At 32.0% G+C, this 27,009-nt stretch overlaps 2 protein-coding genes and 1 long non-coding RNA gene across 4 annotated transcripts; 1 reads left to right on the top strand and 2 right to left on the bottom strand.

Annotated features, from left to right (window-relative positions):
* Positions 1-2: 2 nt before the first annotated feature.
* Positions 3-3,441, top strand: LOC145944693 (uncharacterized). The gene is made up of 3 exons (XM_083053230.1): positions 3-156; positions 512-649; positions 911-3,441. Exons 1-3 carry the CDS (start codon positions 152-154, stop codon positions 1,776-1,778), a joined length of 1,011 nt encoding a protein of 336 aa, XP_082909356.1. The 5' UTR covers positions 3-151; the 3' UTR covers positions 1,779-3,441.
* Positions 1,639-25,290, bottom strand: Cubn (Cubilin). 2 transcript variants are annotated; one of them, XM_083053212.1, is made up of 53 exons: positions 25,150-25,290; positions 24,724-24,853; positions 24,451-24,639; positions 24,055-24,111; positions 23,832-23,972; positions 23,650-23,753; positions 23,173-23,323; positions 22,807-23,049; positions 21,977-22,292; positions 21,295-21,617; positions 20,585-20,935; positions 20,215-20,368; positions 19,934-20,127; positions 19,341-19,860; positions 18,983-19,208; positions 18,280-18,597; positions 18,024-18,184; positions 16,988-17,323; positions 16,134-16,621; positions 15,647-16,039; positions 15,268-15,538; positions 14,478-14,744; positions 13,832-14,343; positions 13,403-13,598; positions 12,501-12,875; positions 12,226-12,422; positions 11,767-11,918; positions 11,461-11,649; positions 11,189-11,370; positions 10,704-10,922; positions 10,460-10,606; positions 10,258-10,333; positions 9,890-9,998; positions 9,642-9,804; positions 9,108-9,344; positions 8,901-8,974; positions 8,599-8,828; positions 8,297-8,509; positions 8,086-8,221; positions 7,142-7,472; positions 6,721-6,912; positions 6,197-6,353; positions 5,933-6,110; positions 5,446-5,691; positions 4,994-5,156; positions 4,502-4,716; positions 4,197-4,271; positions 4,010-4,074; positions 3,693-3,933; positions 3,152-3,314; positions 2,678-2,919; positions 2,144-2,255; positions 1,639-2,026 (listed from the first exon to the last, which is right to left on the bottom strand). In XM_083053212.1, the coding sequence occupies exons 1-53, from the start codon at positions 25,215-25,217 to the stop codon at positions 1,995-1,997; spliced, it is 11,220 nt and encodes a 3,739-aa protein (XP_082909338.1). In that variant the 5' UTR covers positions 25,218-25,290; the 3' UTR covers positions 1,639-1,994. The 2 variants fall into 2 exon arrangements, with proteins under 2 accessions (XP_082909338.1, XP_082909337.1); XM_083053211.1 differs by having other exon boundaries at positions 1,639-2,255.
* On the bottom strand, positions 25,226-26,790 carry LOC145944700 (uncharacterized). Its single transcript, XR_014426727.1, has 2 exons — positions 26,685-26,790; positions 25,226-25,352 (listed from the first exon to the last, which is right to left on the bottom strand). It is a non-coding gene; the product is annotated as an uncharacterized LOC145944700 (long non-coding RNA).
* Positions 26,791-27,009: the final 219 nt, after the last annotated feature.

Here is a 27,009-nt window from a genome sequence, read left to right as displayed (position 1 = left end):
TTATCGAGATATTACTGGTGAGAATGTACGGAGATATAAGAGGCAAGTAAAATATCTGAACAGAGATAGTGTTGCGCCAGACTGGCTCCGTGATTATTTGTGTGAAGAAAAATCAAAGTGTGATTAAGTGGAATTCACAAATTATCTTACAATGCGGTAAAAGGAATTATATATATTTTATTTAAAAAATTCGGAAAAATTTATCATAATTCGACTTGAGGAATAATATTCAACATAGTATTTCTCTTACTTCGACATTATTTAGATGTCATCATTATATAAATGATTCAAATATATATTTTTGAAAAGTTCTAAAAAATTCTTTAAAAAATATTTTGCTTATTAATTTGCAAAATAGATACATTATAATAGTTTGTTGTATCGATCCAGAAAAATTTATTTTCGTGACATAGACAATTTGTTTGCTGTTTATCTTAAACTACTTCTACAAGCTTAATCTCTGAGATACGAGAAAACTTATTAAATAAAAGAATTTGATTTTTCTTTGTAGATTGTGGATATTATTGACTACACTTTTATTAGTCGCAATATTTGCGTCAGATGTTTTTGCGAAACAATCAAACAAAGATGTAGAATCCAAAGATAACAGTGAGAAGCAAAAAGAAGTCAATGTACAGCACAATACAAAGTGAGTACTTTGAGCAGACAATAAAAAAAAATCTGATGAATAGAGAAAACAAAAAAAAATATCTGTTTATATTTTTAACATTCGTTTAGCGTCATTTTATGTCATATTAAATTGGATTTAAAAAACCTAGAATTAAAAAGATTATATTTAAATTTAAATAAACAAATAAAAATATAAATTATTATCTTCAAAACTATAATATATTTTATCGATATTATTGATATGGTTCTATATTATTTATAATTGATTCTTTTTTCTTAGAGATAAGCATCAATCGAGAAAAAACAAACACGAACAAAAACAAAAACAGAGAAAGAGCAGTTCGTCGGAACAAAATGTCGAAACTCCTTCTGAAAAATATTCAGAGGCAAAGAATTCTGATAAATCAGAGCATAAATCGAAGAACAAGCGGAACAAACGTGAAGAAAATATTAAAGTGACAAGCGAGGGAGGAAATAAAAATTCCGAAAATAAACCGAAAGATAAGACAAAAACGGAAATACGAAATAAGAAAGATAAAAGCAACAAAGAACAATCGAAAGAATCTAAGAAGCAATTTGAAACTTCTCAGGGTTCGGAGATTCGCCAAAAATCGGAGAAAAGGAAAGAAGGAAAGAACAAGAAATCGAAAAATATTGAGGAAGTAAAAAATGTCAAAGATGATGCGAATGTTGAGGTTCAAAACAAGAAGAAGGTAAAGCGCTCTAAATCGGAACATTCTGAAAACGTTCAAGACGTAGCTGATAAAAAAAATAAGAAGACAAAATATGATAGAAAAAAGGAGCAAGAAGAATCTAAAAAGACAGAGTCCGAAACTGAGGAAGAATTAGAAACCGATTTGCCATCTGAAGATTCCGAGCAGGAAAGAAATGTGCACAAAAAGGAGAAGCAGAAGAGAGAGGTTCCGAAAACACTAAAAATAAGTAACAAAAATAAGAAAAAGCGGGAAACAGTGCAAGAGAAAGAGGAAATCGAAGAAGAACAAGCGGCAAGTCCTATCGAAGAAGAAAAAAGTATAAATAAACTTGAAAATTTAAAGAAAAAAGAAACCGAGGAACAAAGCGAGATAGAAAGTGAAGAAAAATGTCCAGCTCAAAACAACGAAGATTGTACAAGATTGGAGGAATAATATTTTGATATAATATCTGAAAAGATTAAAAAATGTCGAACAATGAAGAAACCTCATATATAACTATATATTAACTTTATCGTGTCATATCAATTTAATCGTTTCAAATGATATCGCGCGCGATATCAATAAGCGATATTATTTATTGAAAAAAGTCTGCCCTTAAATTTTAACTTTATAAACATCACTTTTTTACAGTCTCTCTTGATACTCTTCTCACCAACTATCGATTATATCGACGGGATGAACTAAAAAAATATTATTTTACAATTATATATATATGATGTTTCATCATTGCACGATTTATGAGTCAAAGGTAGAAAAATTCAGATTCCAATCATGTGGAAACGAATGTCTATACTTACCAGTAGATTGTGCCATGAATGCAATAACCCATCCCGTTCCAATATTGTTCACTGTCGAAGTGTATTTCACGAGAATTCGATCAGTATCAATTTCCAATCTCGCTGGATCATCCTATACAAAAAATAATATATATTCTTAATTGTGTATGTGTATATGCGTATGTTACAGAAAAAATTTCGAAAATTGTCCAAAATGTACAATCTAAAGAAAAATTAAAAATTTAACTTTTTACAAAATACAAAATTAGCGTTTATCTAGATTTCTAGTTAATAAATTCTATAAAATATAGAATTTTGTATCACACACACACAATGTAAAAAATAATATTATATATTCTTAATTATGTATGTATATGTTACAGAAAAGATTTCGAAAACTGTTCAAAATATACGAGCTAAAGAAAAATTAGAAATTTAATTTAATTTTTTACAGAATAAAAAAATTAGCGTTTATCCAGATAATCATTTCTATATAATGCAAATTTTTTTCGTCAATACTCTGGAGAATATACGATTTTAAGATGAACGACTTACCCCGCCACAATAAGTGCTGCGTAAGACTTCACCGCTAGGAACGACATCGTAAATTTTGACATTATTGTTGCCGCAGTTCTTCTTCGTGCCGATGTCGAAGACGAGGAACTGAAGAATGATCCTGAAGCCTCTCGGCACGCTTACGTCCCAAGTGCATACAGTATTGTTGCGATATATATTGGGGTACAACGGCGAGGTGAATCTGCCGCCGTAATTGAATATCCGACCGCCGCAACCACGACCTGCGCAATTTCGTTTTTGCAGCCAACGTATACATATATGTATATTCATTATTTTAACGCGACGTTTGAAAAGCGACATCGTATAATCAGGAGGATCCTCTCGCGCGAAAATAAACCGCAACGTTTCACGAGCGTAATGCAAACTTCGTAAATCATCGCGTTGTAATTTCTCCGCATCTGGTGGCGCACATTAATCGGACACAAAGAGGATAGGAGGACAGAAAGATCATACCTGCATCCGTGGTTGTATAAATGATGTCGTAACTTTGATAAGAATTGGCGCTCTCGGTCCAGGAGTGCAGAGTGAGTTTGTTGCCGGTGCTGAAAATCGGACTCGGTGTCGTCATGCTACAGAGCGTCGTTATGAGCGGTCCGCTGGAGTTGCCGTCATGAATCTATGAGATACGCACAAATTTACTTCAAATTTTAGATGTACAATGTTGCGAGGACGAATTTTGCGTCCTTTAAATTTCTTTTTTTTGTTAAAAATAAATTAATAAATAATAAATAATGAAAAATAAATGAACATCGTATATAATCCCTATATGATTTCTCAAATAATTATATTATTACATTATATTAATTATATAATTATAATAAATTATATTTGTATTAATAATACTATATTTTATTAATTAAATTATTATTTTATTATTAATTATTTATTAATTATATGAAAATAAATCGGAGTGGAATTCTGACAATGAGAGCCAAAATTAAACTATATCATTATTCAAATAATAATCCTAGTAGAAAAATAAGTGTATATATACCTGCACTGCGTTCTGCGTACAATGATCTGAATCGTAAACGCTAAATTGATTGAAATACAAGGAAATGGTATGATTTGCTGGTGCGGTGATGATGATCCAGCAGTTCGTAAATCCCTGATGAAAGATTCGTCCTTGTTCACTTGTATAATTCCGATCGCAGTTCGCTGTACTGTATTCGAACTTAAAGCCTTTGTGGTCATTCGACATCGATTTAAAAGTTACTTGGATGCTCTCGCCGTAACTGTGGGAAAAAAATCGATTTGACATAAAATATTCTACTCTTAATTATATAATAATTTAGTAGAATAAATTCAAACCCGTAATAATCGTGTGGCAAAGCGCTGCCGCAATATTTGTACGAGGAGGTAGGTAGAAGGCTGCCCTGAAATATAGAATAAATATAAAATTTAGATAAAGTACAAAAGAGAATAAAAAATGTAATTGTACGAAAAATATAATTGAGTTGTTCTAGTAAAAAAAAAAAATACAATTTATTGAACTTACCATCTCGACGGTTATCGGGTGTTTTCTTACGCCGCTATAAATGAAGTCTGTTCCAAAGCCTTCGTTTATATATTTCTAATTTTATGAAAAAAATTTAATTATTAATTATTAAAAAAATAACGTATGTATTGATCAGTTATAGAAAAGTTTTAAATTATTATTAATTATTATATAAAATTAATAAATAAAGTATAATAAATAAAATATAATAAAATATTATATAAAAGAGAGAATTACATTCTTTTTTAAATAGAAATATTGTCAGCAAATCATGCAGACTTAGAGCTTCTGTATTAAAGACTTACCCCTTGCTCAGCAATTTCTAAATACTCGTTCTCGCATTTGTTAGAGTCTGTCATATCGAAATCTAAAAATCGAATTCGCTGTCTGTCACTATACTTATCAGGAGATCGTAAGATCCACTGACATTGTGTTCCAGCTGTATGCGTATCTGGATAACCCGGAGAAGTGAGTATCTGCACTGTTTCGTTTACTACTCGAGTAGTTAAGCCGCACAATGCTGTAATATGATAAAAGTATCATCAGAATAACGCTAATCAAAGAAAGAGTAAATTTGTAATCGATAATACAATAAATATAAGAACTTTTAGGTAGTTGAAACGCGTTTTAAAGTCAATATAAATAATTAAAAGACTCTGATAGAGAAAAATAATAAATATATTGCTAGGATTTAATTCATTTATCATGAAAAAATTGCGCATTTAAATATATTTTGTTATATACAATAATGTGAATTATTAATAAATTGCTGAAGTGATAAATTCGAAATTTCTTACAATTGACAACATCTAAGGTGGCCGTTGCACCTGCACCTTCACTAGTACCGTCAGTATAAAATCTAATCCACAGCGAGTTTGAAGTGGATATTATAGGAAGTGGCGGTACATTTCCGCAAAATTGACCGAGAAGTTTGGCATACAATCCAGCACCATCTCGAATCTGAAAATAATAAAATACACGATATTTTATTGTGTTTTATGTCATAAATAAAACACAAACATAACAAATTTTATCAAATTAATATTTCTTCTTTATAATCAGTCTTTTTTCCATTGCTAATTTCAATTTTTTTTATTGATATTGTATTGAAGAATGACAAAAAATTGTTCATTTTAATAGCTTCGTATTATTTTATTATCTATCACACATTACATTACGCGTTACAATATACTGCTGCAATGCAATGTTATCAGTACTTTTAGAAATACTTATCAGTTCGCAAACTTACCTCGAGATAATCACCGTTGCATCTATCATCTTGTTTAATAGAAGTAAAATTACTAGTCGAATTCTTGATATCCATACTATTGATAATAAATCTAATATTTTTGCCCGGCGATGTAACCACAGTCCAATGACACTCTTCAAATGATTGATAAGTTGCCGTCTGCTGAGTTTTAAATGATTTGAATTGAATCGAGGTCATATTGATATATTCTCCGCAACCATCGGCTGGACTTGTCGTAAACAGCACCTAAAAAATTGCCTATTGTTATTACATATTCCCCAATTTGATCGACAATGTTAGCAAAGTAGATAATAAAAGAGCAATCGAATAATGATAAAAATAGTAAAAAATGTGGTTACTATCTTGTTATTACTTGTCAATTTTTTTATAAACGCGGTTATTATCTTTTTATTACTTGTTATTATCAATTTTGATAGATCTCTTTCAATAATACAATAATAATTAAAAATGACAATAGAACAGTAACCTTGGCCGTGAAACCTGCGTAGTGTCTCGAGCTATCAGCATTAAAATTGACGACCATGGAATTGGATTCGGATTTAAATGTTGGTAAATGTTCAGTCAAGTTTCCGCAAACCAGAGCTATCCGTTTATCAGACTTAACCAGAGCACCCTCGTAAACAGCAACGTTGTCGAAGTAGCAGCTGCAAAAATTGTATAACGATAACAATTGATAAGATCGGATAATATACAATATATAAACAAACATATGGATGTATTGAGAACTTGCTTTGTGCTGAACTCGAGGATAAACTTCTCGAATCGTACAAGCACGCTCTTTCCTTCCGGTGCTTTAATGATCCAAGTGCAATTCATGCGCCCGAAATATTCCTCTCCATGCATCAATGGCTTGAGTTCGGTGGGATGTGTAATTATGCCACCGCATTCTGTTAATTACATTGATTTCGTTATTTCCTCAATCTTCCTATAATTATCTTATTGGCTCTCTTATCACAAAATTATTGTACGCTGTATATTAATCGCACTAATCGTATTCTCTAGTAATTATATAAATTATTGTTCGCAATTTAACTATCAAATAATAAATTGAAGACTGATATATATAAATATAAATTCAGATATGAAAAAACACAGGATTTTTTTTATTAATTGATATGCTGAGGAAAGACCAAAACGTTCAAAATAATTAAAGAGAAATTTAAAAATAATTTTGTTTTGTGCCTGGCTCTTATTAATACTTTTCTTTCTCATATCTGAATTTATATTAATATAATTCTTAAAAGAGAAACTTACTGTTGAGGAAATATTTTAATTGGAAACCACTTCGCTGCGCAAATTTATCCGTCATGAAGATAATCTGTATAGGTGAGATAGATTTCGAGAGTGGCGGTTTATTGTTGCCGCAATAAAGCTCGACATTTTCTTCTATCCCATATAGATTTTTCGATACGACCGTAACATTGTCGAAGCGACAATCACCGTGACCTGTCAAAATTAATTTCACTCTGATCTCTTGCAATTTTTCTCGCGCCTTATTCCTTTTAAAAACTTTCGAAAACTTTATTCATATCTCAAACATTATCGTACCCTTCATGAAAGGCTTACTAAGGTGCTATATTATGCTTGCAGCAGCACATAATGCACACGAGTTTCATCACAGGAGATGGAGGAAAAGGAGGAAAAGGAGGAAAAGGAGGGTGAGAGATTCACTCACCGCGCTCGAGTTGAAAGTCAGTGAACTCAACGATAATGTCCTCGTCTGGGGCGACGATGGTGTAATTGCAGAACGCGTTGGGCGGATACAGGTTTGGATACGACGGCGATTGGATGATGTTAACCTTCTCGGTCGCTTTGAAAATACCGCCGCAATTCTCGTTCCAGACCGCGCGAAAACCGTCCGATTGTACTGCCTCGTTTGAATGAAAGATCACCTTCATGCGGTTCGACGTCGAGTTAAAAGGCGCAGGTGTATTTCTGCCGCAAGCCTTGCCGAGACTCTTCCATTCACCATTGTCATTATTTCCGTCTACGATCCAGTCGAATACCTGCATAATGTCATTTTATTCGTCAATAATTTTTAATAATAATTAAAAAATTATTCTTAAGAATTATACAATTATTAAAAAATTATAAAAATTATATAAATTATTATTGTCAATAATAATTCAAAAATTATTAATTATAAATTATTATAATAAAAATTGTTAATTAAAAATTATTATTATATCGTATAATAATTAACAATAATTTTAAAAAAATTATAATACATTAGAGTTATATTAATATCGCTAGTACGAAAATCAAAGGATCTATTTTAAAAATAATCGATCAAACTAGCCAAATTTTTTTTATTTATTAGATGTTAATACGACGTTTCGACCATATGGTTGTGATCCTTTTCAAGTATAAACTGAAATATAGATAGCTAAGCTATTTATATCGTTCCTCAAACCATTTAAAAATGTACTATTGTATTATTTTTAAAACAGATCCTTTTATAATACATCATTACAAAAATATTATTGTAATAACGAGAAAAATAAAATAATGATAAATATTTAGTATTTATCATATAAAATATATGAAAAAATATGATAAATGTAATAATTTAATAATAAAAATAATTTAATTAAAATAAATTGGATATAATAATTAGACCTGCACATAATCTTTCTCGCAATTAGGACTAGTCTCCAGGCTGAAACGATCGACGAAAACTAGACCTATATGATATCCATTGTCGCCAATTATTTCCCACGTACACTCACCGTTGTTCGGATATTGTTTGGGAAATCTGCAATATTTTGCAAAAGTATTATTAAACAATCTTTTTTTTAAAAGCTGTATTATTACTATCACAAGTAATTACTCGGGCGATGTAATTTCGCGACTGCGACCGCGTAATGATCCGCCGCAGGCTATGTTGACAGGCTCCACCTTAATCTCGAAATCGCTTTGATTCTCCGATGCGTAATATTCTATCCACAGCTGATTCGATATGCTGCTTATATTATATTTCTCAAGCTGGCTCTCAGCATGCAAGCAATGCTTTGCCACTTGCGGCGCAAACGCTCCACCATTCCTTCATTTATAAACAAAAAAGAAATAATAATAAATGTGAATCGAATCGGAGATCAATTAGAGATAAAAAATTTATAAAAAACAGCCTACTTGATGATGAGATAGTTTCTATCGCAATTGTTTTCCAGTTGAAGTTTGGTAAAAGTGAGTTTGATCGTTTCACCATCAGGATAATCTAGATGCCAGGCACAGTTTATCGGGTAAGAAATATTCTTAGGTGGTTTGATAGTGTGAAGTGGACCACCCAAAACACCACCGCAAGCTTGCCATTGATATTGCAGATTAAAATCCATACGTTCTCCATGAGTGGCGTTCATTATCTAAAAATCAATAGATTAATTAAAATTACTTTTTTCAGTACTTCATATATACCAAAAATAAATATTAATTACCGCCAGTGTGTTGATCATTTTCGGACTTCTTAAATATTTTGGTTTCGTTATATTTCCGCATAACGTTCCAATATCTGTAATATTATATTTTGTACATTTTATAACGCTTATAATTAGTCGATTTCATTTACTTTTTTTTTTTTGACAATTATTATTATGAAATAAAGAAAAAGAGAGAAAGAAAAATCGAATAGTATATCTCTTTACCCTGAAGTTCGATGAATATAGGATAGATGCAATGTTTTCTAATAATAGTCACATTTCCAGATCTGCCCAAGTAGCCCACGACTTTTACGGTCAGTGTCAAACGGTTGTCATAGACAGAACCGATCATATTTTCGGGTGGTTGCAACGTCCAATAGCAGGCATATGAAGTTTGATTAAACGGCAGACTTGTAGGACCCGTTATATTGCCTTCAAGTTGTCTCAGATTTCCACCACAAGCTATGGATAATTACCAGAAAAAATTAATAAATTAATATATCAGTTAATATATTAATAAATCAATAAATTATTAAATCAATAAATTACTAAATCAATACATTAATAAATTAATAAATATATTAATAAATCGATAAATCAATAAATTAATACATTAATAAATTGTATGTTTTTTCCTTATATTTTTTATATCATACAAAAATTAAATATAATTGGAAAATATATTTTCGTTTACATTGCGTTTATATATTATAATGTATGATGAATAAATTATGGTTAATAATGGCTTTTGAAACTTACGGGCTGGGGCTTGAGCCGTATATCGAAGTTTGAAACCTCGATGCCCGGCAGAGGACCAATAATTGATAATCATAGTATTACTGGAGCTCCTTATCTCTTCTGTACTAGTAGCGCTCTGTCCCAAGACTTTGATCTTGGAATTAAAACTAAAATCGTTGTAAAACTGCAAAGAGGAAAAATAATAGCACATGTTCTTTCCCTTGAAATAATGTTTCTTATATTTTATTGATTCGTATTATTGTATTTACCGAAAGCGCATAATGCACTTGTGCAGATCCAGGATCAACGATGTCTATATCCAAAATGTTCACCACCACATGATAACCCACCGGTAATTTAATTCGCCAATTACAATGTCTGCAATATTTTGTGTAAGCAAAACTTGTACAAATGATATTTTAGTCTGTGACTAATCAGTAATTATTGTGATTCATTTAAATAATTATTTATAATTTTATTATTTATTAATATATTTAATAACTTTTGTTGTATATTCTATATATAATAAAAATAATTAATTATATTTTTAATTTTTTATTTAACAGATGTTTGATATGTAAAATATTTTGCTATAAAGTTTGACGATAAGATTTAGATGTGCTTTAAAAACAATTACCTAGATCGTGTGCGTAGATTAGGATATCCGAGTGACTTAATTATTCCTCTCATTGCAGTTAATAAACCACCGCATGCTATAAACAGATAATATATATGACGTAACGTAAAATTCGAAATTGTACGGATAACATATCGAGTAAAGTTTGTAATTGTACAATTAAGAATTGATTAATAATAAAGTTTGTTTTACGGCTACTAACTTTCTCGACTAGTGGTAAAGTTTAAACTGAACCCTCTGTAACTTATATACTCCCTATTATCGCTCTTGAAGTACACGTATACTTCGTTTGTTGATGTCTCAATTACATCCGGTTTTTGAAGACCGCAGTAAGTTCCAATTTCTGAGACTGTAAAAAAGATATTATATATTAAACAACCAATCACCCTTACGATAATTGACAAATGCAAATCCAAATTTACGCAATCAATTGCGTCATTACTTACTTGTATCATTTTCTGCAAGTTTTTCTGCAATTTTCACGTGATCGGTCGATTGACATTGGCGAAAACCAGGAAACTGTATGTCGCGGAATTGTAATTTTATAGTATGATCCGTCGGTGCTACTATCAACCAGGAGCAAGTCTGATTTGCAGGATAAGGATGCGGATAATTTGGAGACGAGATAATGCCATTAGTACCGCGCAAAATTCCACCACAGACCTCTATGTAAAAAAAAATTTAGCACATACATACATTATTAGAATAAAAATATAATTTTATAAATTATCAAATTAAAATTAAATTAAATTATAGAATAAAACAATAATAAAATTATATTTTCGGATTTATCATAGATATATGCTTAATTCCATAGAAGATTATTTCAATGCTATTGTTTTGAAAATTTGCAAATAATTATACTTAATTAAATAATTAATGAATAATTTTGAAAAAATTTATAAAATACAATATTTTAAAGCGCATTTACCTCCTGAAGTAATTGCAGCTTTAAAGCCATTTTTGGGTTCTGGCAAATCCGTGTAAAAGTAAATATATATCATGTTGCCAGTAGTAGTCATACTACTAGGCGCTACATCCTTACAAAATCTTCCCATGAATCTTGAGCCATCAGTTCCGCCATCTCTTATTTCAATATATTCTCTCTCGCAGCTAGAAAGATATTATTATGATAGCTACATTTTTATCAGTAAAAATTTTTAATTAAGAAATTCATTTTATTTCTCTCGAATATAATCTCACTTTTCGAAATAACTTAAATCAAATCTCTCCAAGAAGTGGATAGAAAGCCTTTCACCAGCTGGAGCAATAGCTGTCCAAGTACATTCGGCATAGGTTGGAGGTATGTTTGGATAGTTGGGGGATGATATCTCCCATCTTTTCTGTTTGTTTGTGAAGACAAACTCACCGCCACAGTTCATACTTACTTCTCTAAAATAGACAAGATAAAATTAATGTAAAACTAAAATAAACGTTTTATACATATATAGATATAAAGAAATATACATATTGTATGTGTATAAATCTAGATAAATATGCCAAAATCACCTATAAGTGAGTTTAAAACGATATTGATAACCCACGGCAGCAACTTTAACATAAAGACGATTTCCAGTGGTTTCTAATTCCGGTGGTACTACATTGCCACAATACTTTCCATTGCCTAACAGAGGCGAAAGCATTCCATCTCCATTTTTCAGCTAAGGAAAATGATAATTTCAGTTAATATAAGTTAGTGGATAAGTTGCGGATGCATATAATAATTTATTACGGACTTTATATAATAATTGTAATCTTGGGGAAACGCAATAAAATGTTCATTCATATATATATGTATATATAAAATGTAGATTATTTTTAAACATTACATTTGCTCTCATATAAATTATTGATTTTTGTTAATTGATTAATTTTGCAAGATATTATATGTAAAACTATTTGGTTTGTGATTTTAATGACACTAAAAATTGATAATGTTGATGATGGAAATTGATAATGTTTACTAACCAACAAATAATTATCGCCGCATGAATGATCAGGCATTTCTTTTATCGCCATATCGATAATCTGAACTTTAATCGTTCTGCCGAGTTTCACCGTCACGGCCCATTCGCAGGTGAAACGCCACGTGCGAATCGCTCTTGTAGAAGTGGAATTGTCGTATTCAATCACGCCGTTGGGATCGGTCAAGTTACCTCCGCAATCTAAACAATCAATGAGAACATTTTTTTTCATACAAGTATTAAAAGTTAATCTTGCCAAGAGAGAAAAGTATTAGAAACCTCGAAACACATGTGCGCTGAAGCCGGTCTTGTTAATAAATCCGTCCGAATCGAATTTCACCGTCATCACATTAGTCCCTTTGATTTGAACCCAGGTGGAATTTGCCAAGCATAATCTACTTAACAGATTAGCATTGCTCGACGTCGATGTCAGTGCGTATCCCGAATATACGGAAACCGAGTCCGCTATGCAATCGCTGCTTTCTTCCAAGTTCATGGATACTATTCTCAGCTTCAAATGTGTCCCGGGTGGCGATGTGAAGATCCAACTGCAATGCAGATTGGCAGCATAGCCTTTCGGCCAGCCGGGAGAGCTGAAGGTATACGTATTGTTGCGCTCACCGATCAGAGCTACTTCCTTGTTGCACTCTGATACTGTGAGGAAATAAAATTAATTGTTACATTAATATATGTGCGTTTGTGTATATCATCTTGCATGATATTTAATGTAGATGTGTATATGTTTTACAAAAAAATAAATTCCTATATGGTCCTCGTAATGGACCAATTTTTAAGACACTTAAGATGACAAAAAAGTCATGAATAGAAATTTATCTAAGTTTCTAATCGGCTAACAAAATTGTGATAATTAAAATTAGAACACTTTTTTATAAAAAAAAGTCACTTTGATTTTTTTTAATGAAACCATCGTTTAGTTTAGTTTTTTTATAAATAGTTTTTTTAATAATAATATAAAGGACAACACGACAAATTCAAATAATCAAATAATTATGTTAATTAAATTTTATTTATTTTGATATATTTTATATTTATATATTTTAATTATATTGTTTGCATCGACACAGCATTGAAATTCTGAGTTGTATCAAGAAAGAGTTAATAATATAATTACGTTATATATAAATTTATAATTAAAACAATTATGTATACAGCAAACTTACATTTAATCTCCTTATTTTCTTGAGAAGTATCTCTTGGTATTTGAAGCCATGTAAGATCGAACAAATGTCCCTGTCTAATATAATTAGTTGTCATCGTGATGTAAACCACATTGCTGGATGACTGTATTACATCTGGCAGAGTATAGCCGCATATTTCTGATAGACTTGGTGCTTCATTATCATACCCATCATATATCTAGAACCAGAAATAGATAAAACTGTTTAATAATTTCAGTTACACAAATCTTTCAATTTCAATTAATCGTAAGCGACCAAGAAATTAGGAGCATTTTAATATAAATATATATTTACTGATCTATTAAATTATTTATTATGTAAAAATATTAATTATTTATTAAAATTATATTAAAATATTTATATTCATGTATATTAAATATTATATATTTACATTTCTCTAACAATACTTACTTTAATGTTAGATATGCATAATTCACCGATATTCTCAATCTGCAAATCTGTGAATTCAATACGTATGATCGAATTCATTTCGACGGTGATGCGCCATGAGAATGTAGTTGTACGTCTATAGGGCATCGGATACAATGGCGAAGTAATGCGTCCTGTAGGTCCCTCGAGTTCGTTCCCTCCGATAAAATTATACTCGCCCACGAAACCTTTGGCGGTGCCCGAATCGTCGCTCTTGAACTTAATCCACAGTTTGGTGGAGGACGTAATTGTCGCGACGTCTTTGCCACAGGAAACGCTAATGAGTTTTCCAATTCCGCTGTCCTCTCGTATCTCGAGGTAATCCAGATCGCAATTTTCGCTCGATTCGATATCAAACTCGGAGAACGAGAGAGTGATCCTGCTGCCGGGGGATAAATTCAGTATCCAAACGCATTCCGCATTCAATGGATAGCTGTTCGGATAACCCGGCGATGTAATTATGCCTTGCTCGGAAGTGTAGGTTCCGCCACATGCTGAAAGATAATAAACATTATAAAAACATTATAAAAATATCTTTTAATCTCGTTCGCTCTCTATCTTTTATATATCATATTTTACATATTTTATATATTTTTATATAACATTGTTATATATATTATCGATGCACCTGTATTCAGAACGGAATAGCTGGCGACGAAGTGACCGACAAACTCATAACGCACGAATAAATGCAGCGTGAGCGCACTTCCGGTGCTCGTAATCGGCGGCGGCGTGATATTGTTGCACCATTTCCCTAAAAGCGGCCCATCTGTGCTCTCACCCTCGAATACCTGGATGTAGTCCCAAAAACAGGGACCTAGGGAAGATTCCATTTCCGCGGTAAAGCCTACCGGATCGATCTCCATATGCGTGAAGGTAACAGTCACGTGATCGCCTGCAACGAAAAATGATATTCGGAAAATATTGTAATTGATTGAAATTTAAGAAGAAATACAAATACCTATGCAAACATGTAAACTGAGACAAAAGTTGAATTAAATACAGGATAGACCAAATACAGTATTACAAGTTATTTTTTCCGAAACCACTGGAGATATTAACTTAAATTTTTTTTTACACACTTTTTAAATGAGATATAAGGGGCTAAATATTTAGTATGTAAACAAATTTTTGTGGAGAATTTTTAGAGGGACAAAGAGAGAGTCTGTCATAAGTCTTTAACAATGCAGGATAAAAAGAAATATTTCAAGTAAAGTAAGTTAATTTTGATGAAAGCTATTCAAATAAAAAAAAATTAAATCTCGTTTCATCTAAAAAAATTAAGAGGACCTCTTTTTGTCCACAAATTTGTGTACACGCCAAATAGTTGGTCTTCTTATTTCATTTAATGTAAAAAAAATTTAATTCGACATGGTTTCGGAGTTTGTAACATATTTGCCTCACTATGTAATATTTACCTGGATTTTCAGCTATCAACGTCCAGGTACAATTAGTGTCTTCGTGTACGTCGGTATATCCACTCGAGGGTGTAATAAAACCGTGATCCTTCACGATTATGCGAGCACCGCAGGCTCTAACATACTGAGCTTTGAAACCTTTGGCTGAAATCATGAAATCGGTTCGCATGGTTACTAACATCTGGTTACTAGTCGAAACGTATGACGGTGGCAATTGATTGCGACAGTGCATTCCCAGCAAGGGATCATCCTTTGTTGACCCATCAAAGATCTAGAAAAATACAAAGAGATATTTGTTATTGGATCTAAATCGAAAACACACTCGGAACCTTACAATATATATTTTTATATGATTTATCTTAAACATTATAACACGTACTTTAACGTAATCATCAGTGCAATTTCTACTGTTCTCCATATCAAAGTCCAGGAATGTGAGATTTACAACGTGATTCCTGTCGACTTCTATCAGCCACTCGCAATTCTGGCCGTGCGGATAATTCTGCGGATAATTGGCCGAATGAATAATCCCCGAGTCGGTTGTAAATTTGCCGCCGCAATGGATAGGAACGCTTCTGTAACTAGCGTTAAATCCTCGACCAGCGTAAGATACATCCGCCTGGAATTTTACGAACATTCTGTTCCCAGAACTGGTGTAGATCACCGGTTTCTCCGAATAGCAAAGCTCGGCCAATTTTGGCGCGTCCGCGTCGTCGCCACCGTAAATCTGAACTTTGTCGAAGTAACAGCCCTTCCGTTTTTCGGTGTTCACCTGCAAGAGAAAAGCGTTTATTTTCAAAGCATCGCAAGTTCAAGCATCACTTCTGTATTTTTGCCAAACTGGCTATTTCTTCAGATATACTCACTTCGTGAAGAGTAAGTTCGATGCTGTGCGTGTAATCCACTTCGATTAGCCATTCGCAAACGATATTCGCCGGATAAGCAGACGGATATCCGGGTGACGTAAATGAATCATACGGTTTACTCAATTGTCCGCCGCAACCGTGAACCGTCCATTCGAGTCGAAAGCCATTAAAGGCGATAAAGGAGTCCGTGACAAATGTTATGAACACTTGATGCTGGGTCGAATTAATTTTTGATGTAAACTCACTCCCGCAGAATCGACCTAACTCGGTATTGGGATTGTCCTCGTCGCCTTCCATAATCAGCAGATAGTCATACGAGCAGGATTGCAGAGTGTCTCTTTCGAGATCGAAATGCGAGAAAGTCAGATTAATCGTGTTACCAATTGGAGCCTCAATTGTCCAAGTACAGTTGATCGAGTGCTCGTATTTATTAGGAAAATTCGGTGATTCTATCACACCGTAGTAGCCGTGTAGCTTATTGTGACATTCTGCAATAATATTTTGTGATAAATTAGACAACTATGGTTAAAATAAAAATTAATGAAAAATTAATTCAAATTTTTATATGACTAAAAATGTGTGTTATACTCTAAGATTTATAATATCTTTATAGTCAAAAATCTTTAGATAAAAAATGCATAGGTTATTTTTTAAATATTTTATATAATATTTAAACTATTTAATATTTTTTAAAAATATTTTAATTATTTAAAATATTAATAATAATAATATAATAAATATTTTTATTAATAATATTTTAAATAATATATAATAATACTTATATAATAATATATTTTTCAAAATATTGCTAAATTAAAATTACGTAGCATCAATTTAACAACATGCATACTTACGCGTTTCATATTTCAGATGGAAACCGCGAGCAGGACTACTGTAGTCGCTGCGAAATCGAATGGTCATTTGATTGGATTTAGATTGAATAATCTTGGGATACGTGGTACCGCAGTAACGTCTTCCGTTTGTGCGATGACTGATACCATCAAATATTTCGATAAAGTCATATCGACACTTTGCGTGGTCCTCGAGATCGAAATCGATTATTACGACTTGCACCAAACTACCCGCTGCCACGACTATTTTCCAGTAACAATCCGCGTTCATTGCATAAGGCTCGGGATAATTTGGAGACATAATATCTCCGGTGACTGCTATCATCGTACCACCACATCCTAAAGTCAAATGTACAAATTTAAAAATTAAGATAAACGTGAAACTTTATCAGAAAACATTTACTACAGATTATAAATATATTCGAATTACTTTTATGACAAAAATCTTGAATTGTCCGGATTATTTTAAATCAAGAAATTTTTAAGAATCTTGAAAATGTTTGATAGATGGATATTATTTTAAGTATATTGGAATATCAATTAAATGCAACAATAATCGCATGCCATATAAAAGAATTTTCTTTAAATAAAAAAATTATATTTGTTAAAAAGAGAAATAGAAGTTAGATAATACTAGCTTAAATAAAATTCAGCTTTCATATTCATACACATAAGTACTAAAAAAATAATTTTTCTTTTAGAATTATTACAAAAATTATAGCTGTACTGTTATTATATTAAATATATTCTACACATTATTAATTATAGTGGTTATATCGTTTCAATCCATCTCTAATTATATAACATATACATAAATAACTATTTTATTTTCAAGAATCTTAAATGTTTTAGATGCTCAAACATTTAAAAAAAAGATAAATTTCTAGATAAAATACAAAATTTTTAGAACATTTAAAAGTTTCCAATTTTTTTAAGATTTTTCAATTAAATAATATTCAAAGCAATTTAAATCTTTGTATGAGTAAATTGCTTGAAAATTTTTAAAGGAAAGATTCACATGTTTATAACTAGCTCTTACCTTCCGTAGTGCTGTCCCATTGTATCTCAAAACCTTGCGACGACCTCGAGAAATCCGAGACGAATCTAATGTACATTTGATTAGTTTGACTTGGTATTTCACTGGGTATTTCTGTGCCACAAAATTTGCCGACTAGCGGTGCAGTCTCATATCCACCGTTCCTAATATAAGAAGAAATATGAGAAACATGAAGTGACTATTTGTATAGAAAAGTAATGACATTGTGTATGTATATATATAATTTCAAATTAATTACCTGATTTCTAAGTAATCAAATGCGCAATTCATATGTTTTTCCAACTCAAAGTGATTGATCGTAAGTATAATTCTGTGTTTGTTTCGCGCTTCGATAATCCAAACGCAATCTTTCTGATCCGGATAATATTCAGGATAATTTGGCGATCTAATAACGCCGTTCGGTTTCGAATAGTGACCGCCACAGACTTTTGTCACGTCTACGAAAACATATGTGGCAACAAATCCATCCAGCGAAATGCTCGAGTCAGTATGGAATAGTATGGTAAGTGTACGTTCCTGTGTCATTATGTCGGGTGGTTTAGTACTACCACAATATCTGAAATATAATTATAATATAAATTATTATATATTTAAAATATATAATATATACTAAATAATATATTTTATTAAAATAATAATAAAAATAATATATAAAATAATTAATATAAAAAATAATATATATATAAATATGTATTAAAAAATACATATATAAATATATGTATATATAATTTAATTTAATAGTTCTCTTCTTATAATATATATTATATATAAAATATATATTATAAGACTATTAAAGAAAAATTTAAATTGTGAAATAATATGTATGATAATATTGATATTATGTATTTCTGGCTTTTTCGGATGACTTAGCACTTATTATTAATATTGTCTTTCTATTTAAACAATTAAGAATTAAAAAAAATAGTATTACTCCGACATACTTGGCTGTTATATTTTCATCAGATGAGGTATAGCTTTCATAAAGGTTGACGTAATCATGAACGCAATTAACATGAGATTCTAAATTAAATGACAACCAAGTGAGTTGTATTACGTATCCTGGCGGTGCTTGAATGGTCCAAATACATTGTTCGTTATCGGCATAAGTTCCACTTTCAACAGGGGGCTGAATCACTCCGGTTGATTCTTTCAATAATCCGCCGCATCCTTAACAAGAAAAGTAATATCAACATTTATTCTCGAACCCCACTTTTATGCAAAAAGATTTAGATTATTATGTACATAAGATAAATGTATAATACATCCAAAATTATTATTCCAAATCGCAGATCTACTTACTACGATCGATGGTCGTGTAATTAACTTTGAAGCCTCGACCCTCGATACTGTTGTCGGTTGTAAATTTTATGTACATGTAATTATGCGTTGAATAATAAGGGGTGTCTGGAATGTGATCTTCGCCGCCGCATAACGTAGCGAGCTTCGTTGCATTTTCGTTATCACCGTCGTAAATCTCAACGTAATCGTAGTAACACTCCGGCGGTTCTCTACCTTCGATATCCATATCTTCTATGGTTAATACGATTCCTTTATTCGTCGCTTGTATAATCTCGTAAATACACGTTCTCGAGCCGTGATAAGCGATAGGATAAAAGGGTGACGTGAGAATTCCCGTTTCCTCGTGGAATTCGCCGCCGCATAAAGTGTCGTAGGACAGTGTGAAACCTTCCAATTCGTAAGACCAATCCGATTTAAAGAATACGACCAAGGTGTTTGAGCTCGACTTGATCGCCGGCGGCATATCCGATCCGCAGTATCTACCAAGTAGCTGAGAAAATCTATTAGGTCCATCGTAAATCTGAAAGAATATAAATAAGATCAATGTCGATCCTTCTTAATCATTAGTAGAAAGATGAAATTTGAAGGACCACCTCGATAAAGTCAAATTGACAGCTGGAAGATGGTTCGAGATTAAATCGCAACCATGTGGCTCTGATTCGTTCGCCTGCTGGCAGTTGTATCTTCCATTCACATTCCATATTCGATTGATAAGACGATGACGAGTGGCTGGGCGAACTGATCATTCCAGATGAACTTGTGTAAACCCCACCGCAACCGGGAGTGCCTATAATATTATAAATTATTTTTGTAAATTAAGAATCTCCTCAATTATCAAATTATTATTTATCAAGTATTCTAATTAAATTATTACCTTCCATCGTCGAATAATGAATCTGGAAGCCAGAGTCTTGACCAGTAGCATCAGAATGAAAATGAACAGTCGCTTCAGAACTAGGTGTAAGCAGAGGCGGTGGACGAGTGTGATTGCAGAAAAGCCCTAAACGTTCTTCCTGCATACCTGTAATCTATATATCAAATAGAATCAATATATGTATATATATATATATATATATATAATATAAAATATAAAATAGAATCAAAATTATAATATAATATAAATATAAAATAGAATTAAAATTGACAAAAAAATACATTTCAAGTCACGTAAATAATATAATCTCGAAATTTACTCATATAATATTATATGCCAGTCGATCTATGAAGTAACACGAAAAATTTACCTCTACGTAGTCGGCTTCGCAATGTTCCTCGAGCATCAGCTGACCGAAATAAAACTGGATTCTTTTCGAAGGTGTAACGGAGATTCTCCAGAAGCAATCCCTATTGGGGGGATATCTTCCTGGCGAGCCTGGAGACGTGATAGTACCGTAATTATCATGTAAAAAGCCTCCGCAAACAGGATCGATGCTATTCCATTGGAAAGTAAATCCATCGTGAGATATACTGCTGTCCGAGTGGAACCACAAGTAGAGACTATTATGAGACGAGACGATATTTCCGTTTCCATTAGGCAATACGGAACCGCAAAATCTATTGATCATTTGGCTGCCAGCGTTCTTGCCGTCATGAATCTAAAAATGTATACGTACATTTAAAAAAAATATGCATTCTTTTATATTTTCTATAAAATTCTTCTTAGTTTTTTAATAATATTTTAATTCTTTATATCAATATAAAATTAAAAATTGAGGTTTAAACAAACATTGAGAATTTATAAATATTACAAATTTTTTAGAACAAATATCAGAGGAATTACAAATCCTTGAAACAATAGTTTTACTAATTTGTTCTGGAATTATATAAGAACACAAATACCGGCTATAACATAGCTTCGAAGACTTAGAGAACTTATAGCTCTACTACGAAGATAGAAACGAGAAGTTGGCAAAACTTTTAGAACTACCGAATACGACGTTAGCACATATCGCACCTGTAGGAAGTCAAACTTGCAATCCGTGGACTGTTCGAGATTGAAAGCCGTGAAGGTGACGTTCAGAACTTTCGAAGGTTCCGTAATTAACACCCAGGCGCAGCTCAATCCGTGCTGGTAAATGCTACCGCCCATGGGATACTGAAGTGTTCCCATAAGATTTCGTGACACACCGCCGCACGTTTGCCTCGGTGTCTCGCATCTATTTCCCGTAAAGCTAGATGTACACTGACACGTTGCTTGTCCGTTTAATACGACACAAATGCCATTGTTTCGGCACGGATTCGGCGAGCATGGATCGGCCACTATGTTACACGTAGTCCCTAAATGTTAACAAAAGATAATGAGAATACAACGATATATTGGTAAACTTCAATATCTTATTTTTATTTTTATATATATATTTATATATTTTATAATATATATATATATATTTTTTTAAAAATATATTTTATATATTTTTATATATTTCTATTTTTATTAATAAAATAGAGCACTTCTATCGAAATAATGTAATTACAATATTTTTCGCGACATAATTTTCGCCAAACATGAATTAATCCCATATTTTATTTATACGATGAGATGCATGAAACAGAGCGTTATAGAGTTTACGAGGATGTTTACCTATTCTCCCTCCCTTCCCTCGTTTCCCCGTTTCTCTCTCTTCCCCAATACGTACCTGAATATCCCGGATTGCATGTGCAAGTGAAGCCATTTGCGCCGTTTGGCACACATGCGCCATGAACACAGGGGTTGCTAGAACACGCTGTATTAGCTGATACATCAGCTAATTGACAGCCGTTCGGTCCCATTCCATTACCTATGTAACCCGGCGGACAACGGCATAGCACGTAAGAACTTGTGAGCGACGGATTTTCGCTACACGTGGCTAATAGATGACATCCGCCGTTGTTGATGGCGCAACCGCCGACAAAAATGCAACTGACACCGTCGCCGCGATATCCCGGGGGACAGGGGCCGCACACCCTAGAACCCTATAATTAAAATCATCATTAAAATAATAAATTTAAATACATAAATTAAAAATTAAATAAAATACTAAAATATATCATAGATTGCTGCAATAATATAATACAATGCACGGCGAATAATTTTTATATTATGCATTTATGCACTGGCGGATCCTAGGAGAGAAGGGAGTTAAAACTTCTCCTTTCTAAATTAAAACAGAAAAATCAATTATGTTTATTGAAGATGTTTAGATTAAACAAAACTCGAGAATAATTATAATTAAAATGTTTTTTTTAATGTGTACAATATTTTTAAAAAAGTATATAAAAAAAAGTAAAAGAAAATTAAAGAAAAAATAAAAAGAAGTAAAAATCAGATCAGAAGTTTTATGTTGTTGATCCTGGAGTAAAAGCTAAGCTTTGTGATACCAAAAGAAAAATGTCAAACCAAATAATTTTGCCGAAACCTCTCCCATTATCGACGTCAGGATCCGCTAGTGCATTTACGCGATATAAAATATTTTCGGAGAATTTTTACCATCGTGTTCATGCATTGCACGTAAGGCGAGGTGCTGCAACCGCCGTTGTTAATCAGACACTCGTCAATGTCGGTGCAATAATAACCGTTTCCGCTGTAACCGTGCGGACAGGCGCCGCAGGTGAATGAGCCGCGTGTATTGTGACAATATACTGGTGGATTTACGGAACAGGGTGGATGATACGCCGCGCATTCATCTACATCCTTGGTGCAAGCCGGGCTCGTGCCATCGCTCTCCCATCCCTAAGAACGATAAATAAAAGGCTCAGGGTGCGTCTACGCTATAATACAGGTTTATAGCTAAGTTCTGCACGTAAGAGATATACAAGTTAATTAAAACCAAATGTTTAAGATATAAGAACATACTTGATCACATATGCATGTATAGCCTAGGGGAGAGCTACTTTTGGCGACGCAGACACCGTGTTCGCCGCAAAGCGCCTCGGAATTCTCCGTATTGCAAATCGATGTTTTCTGCGTGCAATGAAGACCGAACCATCCCGGCAAGCAGTCGCATCTGTGTGTAAAATAATAGAATAGAAAATAGGCAATTTATAGTTATTTTCATTATTTACAAAGTATTATTTTTTAATAGAATTTTTTATGTAAAAATCTATAGTCAGACGAAGCAATAGAATTAAAGAAAATAAGAGATTTAAAGTTATTTAAATTATTTACGAAGTATTATTTTTTAACAGAAATTTTATATATGAAAAACGATTTTTATAAATTTGTTTAAAATATATATATATATATATATAGTCAAACGAAGGATATTCAAGCTGTGACTTCTGCTTGATATTAATTACTGTAATGGGAAACATAATTGTTAATATTGCGTACCGATAAGATCCAGGCAAATTACGGCATGTTGCTCCATTTTGACATCCAAGTTCCGTGCCCAGAAATCTTGCGCATTCATTGACGTCCGTCATACAATTCGGGCCCTAAAATTATCGTGAATATTCGTGAATTATCCTAATGAAATGTCGGTGCACTCTTGTCACACAACGAGCTTTACATACCTCCCAATTTGATGGACAATGACATTGATAGCCGTCATACAGATCCTCGCATGTACCACCGTTTTGACAAGGATTACTCTGGCACTCATTCTCTCGGAGCAGCATTTGCATAGCTCTCAATGAATCTTCTAATGCTTTAAGCTAAAAAAAGATACATTTTTTTAAATTTAATCATACAGATCATTGTACATATAAATACGATAAATTTGCAATTTTTACATACTCGCATGTTGATACGGCGAATGATGTTTCTGGTTCTAATCGGCAACGGATTGAAATTCTAAAAAGATATCACTTTGTAAAAATAATCTGACACAGCAAACATCGTAATATTTTTAATTTATTTTTTTTAATTTATTATTTTTATATTTTTATTTAATTTTTTTGTATGTCGACATGTAAATATAATTTTTACTAATAGAAAAAACAAAAAATTAATTTGGTCAGATAAATGATTTAATATTTTAAATGAAGCTATTCATGCAATTTCTTTTTAATTTATTTTCACACGTGAAATAACGCTTTTTTTGTTAGCTCAATTTAGTACATTGAGTACATTGCAAAGAGATACATGCCATAGCAAGCTGTTGATTCAATATCGCGCATTGTATGTTCTTACCGGATATGTACGTGATCTGTTTCCTGCGCGAATCGTGCCGTTCACGTCGATGCTCCTCTCGAGCAGGGCGACTCTTCTCTGTAAACCTGTAGGGCCTGTCACTACAGTCGTTAGCTGATGAAGAGAGCTCTCCATCTCGGCCAAGTATCCCATCCGCCATCTGTCAATGACCCGCGTCGCATTTTGCGCCTAAAAGGGAATCGAGATCTACGCGTTAACCGATTGTATCTCGATTACGCTGTACATTTAGACTATGTATGTTCCATTCATTACCGCTGATGCTACGTGAAGCAGATTGATCTCATTGACATTCACGTGACCGCCCCCTATTATCTTCAGGGTGATGTTTCTGTCCTTTGCGCTCGAGATTACGAGGTGTCCATCTTGAGACTCCAGAACAGGTCTGAAAAGAATTTATATATTATTCTTTTATATTATTTTTATATTATTCATGATTCAATCGTGAAGAAAGAAAGTTGGAGAATAATAAAATTAAATTAAGAAAATTAATAATAAAAATTAAGGTAATAAAATTAAATAATAAAATTAAATAAATATAAAATTAAATAAAATTAAATAAAATATCGTATTACATACAAATCCACGATAATTTCTTTTGATTCGACATATGATGAACGTTATACAAATGCAAATGACGAGACAAAAGACGCGGATAACGAATTCTTTTATTAAACATACCTCTCGTCCATCCATGCCGCGCAGAAACTCAGGTGTAATAACAGGAACCATCTCGGTGTAAAAGCCATGCCAGTGGCGGTTTGAAACTCCACGACAAATTAAATATTATCCAATCATACCTCGTTGCAAACTCCACGGAACTCCTTCCGAAAAGACAAGTCGTAACAAACTGATTCGAGGCCGGCATCGCGCGTCAGTATCTCCTGTGGGCGTATTTGTGAGCTTTATCGAAATCCACCCAATATCGGTTTACAGTTGCTATGTATTACATATGCTACACAAGATAGATTTGATGTAAAAAATCATCGAAAAATCATGTCATTCAAAAAACGATTATGCCAAATGTTTTTTAATAGACTTACTGTTTATGTATATATTTCTTTTCTCTAATAATGCATTTGTTTTAAACTTGTTAGACTAGACATTATGTAGACTTAATAACTTCTTACAATATAACAGAATTAAAAAATTTATTAAATCTTAATATTGCATATTATTCGAGCTAATTGTTTATACCAAATTACGTATTTGTTATTTTGAAGATTATATTCCAAAAGTATTACATTGTTATAATTTTATTTTATTGCTAATATATTATCTGTTCCATTTCGATTTTACATCATAACTAAAATTAAAATCGAATACTTTAATATTAATATATTATAAATTGATATATACATGTGCACATTGTATCATAAATATTTTCTGTTCTTGAGAAATAAATAAATTAGATGTTGGAAAATAAAAAAACAATGTTAATTAATATATTATGAATAATTCTTAATATTTATATTAATCAAGTTTGATTACTATTTCCTGATTATTTATTTTTTATCAATTATTTCTCAACAATTTTGATTAATATATTATGAGCATTTTTTTAAGAGAATGTAAGGATGTAAAATAATTTCTAATTAAGTAATAAGAAACTACAATCTATAGAAAAGAAACAAATATAAATATTTCTGTGAAAATTTTTATATTATTTTAATTACTTCAATTTTATATCTTAATTATTATTAAAAATATACCAATATTAGTAGTATAACAATATTATGTAATAAAGAAATCTGAGATGCTACTATTATTTTTTGCAAAAATATTCATCAAAGGTGAATAACTCGCAAATTTATTCAAATATAAATATTTATCTCAATTATATATATTTAAATTATTTAAATTAAATCTTAATTCTTTTATATTTACACAGACAACTTTGTGTAGTCATAAATTTAACAGCATAAAATAATATAAATATTAATAATAAGGAGAATAATTTGAGACAAACAATGTAAAGATAAATCAATAAAATAGGAAAAGATAAATAAATAATATTATTCTTATTTTACTTGTATTAATAATTTTCTGCATTTTAGTGAAGAAAAATTTTAGCAAAAGAGAACATGAAAATTAATAAATAATTAATAAAATCGACAATTTTTATAAAAAAAATTTACAAATATAGCATTATTTATAGAACATACAGAAATTTTTGAGGTTACGTAGCAATGTTAAAACCTTAGTTCAGTGCATACCTTGAAAAAATTGTACACTGCACCAGATCTTCCTTCCTCCAGGCCATCCGGTCTTCTCGAAGCTTGTAAAACCATACTCTGTTCTTTTTAAATCGGCATTATTGACATATGTGTTCCTCTGTGCTTTCGTAATAATTTTGCAGCCGGCCTCCGCACGTACATACCCTCGCCTATCTTGTACCATCCTCTTGAAGAAGCCCTTGCACCTGTCAATCAAATAAATTAATCAAACTCTTAAATTGTACCTACGTTAATTTTCTCTTTAACTGTATTAAAATTTTACCACATTTTGAAAATGAGCTTCATACGCAGTTCTGGCCATTTT

The sequence above is a fragment of the Prenolepis imparis genome, unplaced genomic scaffold, assembly GCF_030444845.1.
Source record: "Prenolepis imparis isolate NDT839.2.m4 unplaced genomic scaffold, iyPreImpa1.0 SCAF_13, whole genome shotgun sequence".
NCBI lineage: Eukaryota > Metazoa > Arthropoda > Insecta > Hymenoptera > Formicidae > Prenolepis > Prenolepis imparis.
The sequence above is the reverse complement of the archived record's forward strand: the minus strand, read 5'-3'. Positions and strand labels throughout refer to the sequence as shown.

Bases quoted from the DNA above. Each gene is read 5' to 3' on its own strand.
- LOC145944693 (XM_083053230.1), top strand. The intron at 650-910 runs GTGAGTACTTTG...CTTTTTTCTTAG, and splicing joins AATGTACAGCACAATACAAA to AGATAAGCATCAATCGAGAA.
- Cubn (XM_083053211.1), bottom strand. From the start codon at position 25,217: ATGGCTTTTACACCGAGATGGTTCCTGTTATTACACCTGAGTTTCTGC. The intron at 7,473-8,085 runs GTCTAATTATTA...GACATTATGCAG, and splicing joins GCGAGAAAGATTATGTGCAG to GTATTCGACTGGATCGTAGA. The intron at 3,315-3,692 runs GTATATATACAC...CGTATCTCATAG, and splicing joins GTACGCAGAACGCAGTGCAG to ATTCATGACGGCAACTCCAG.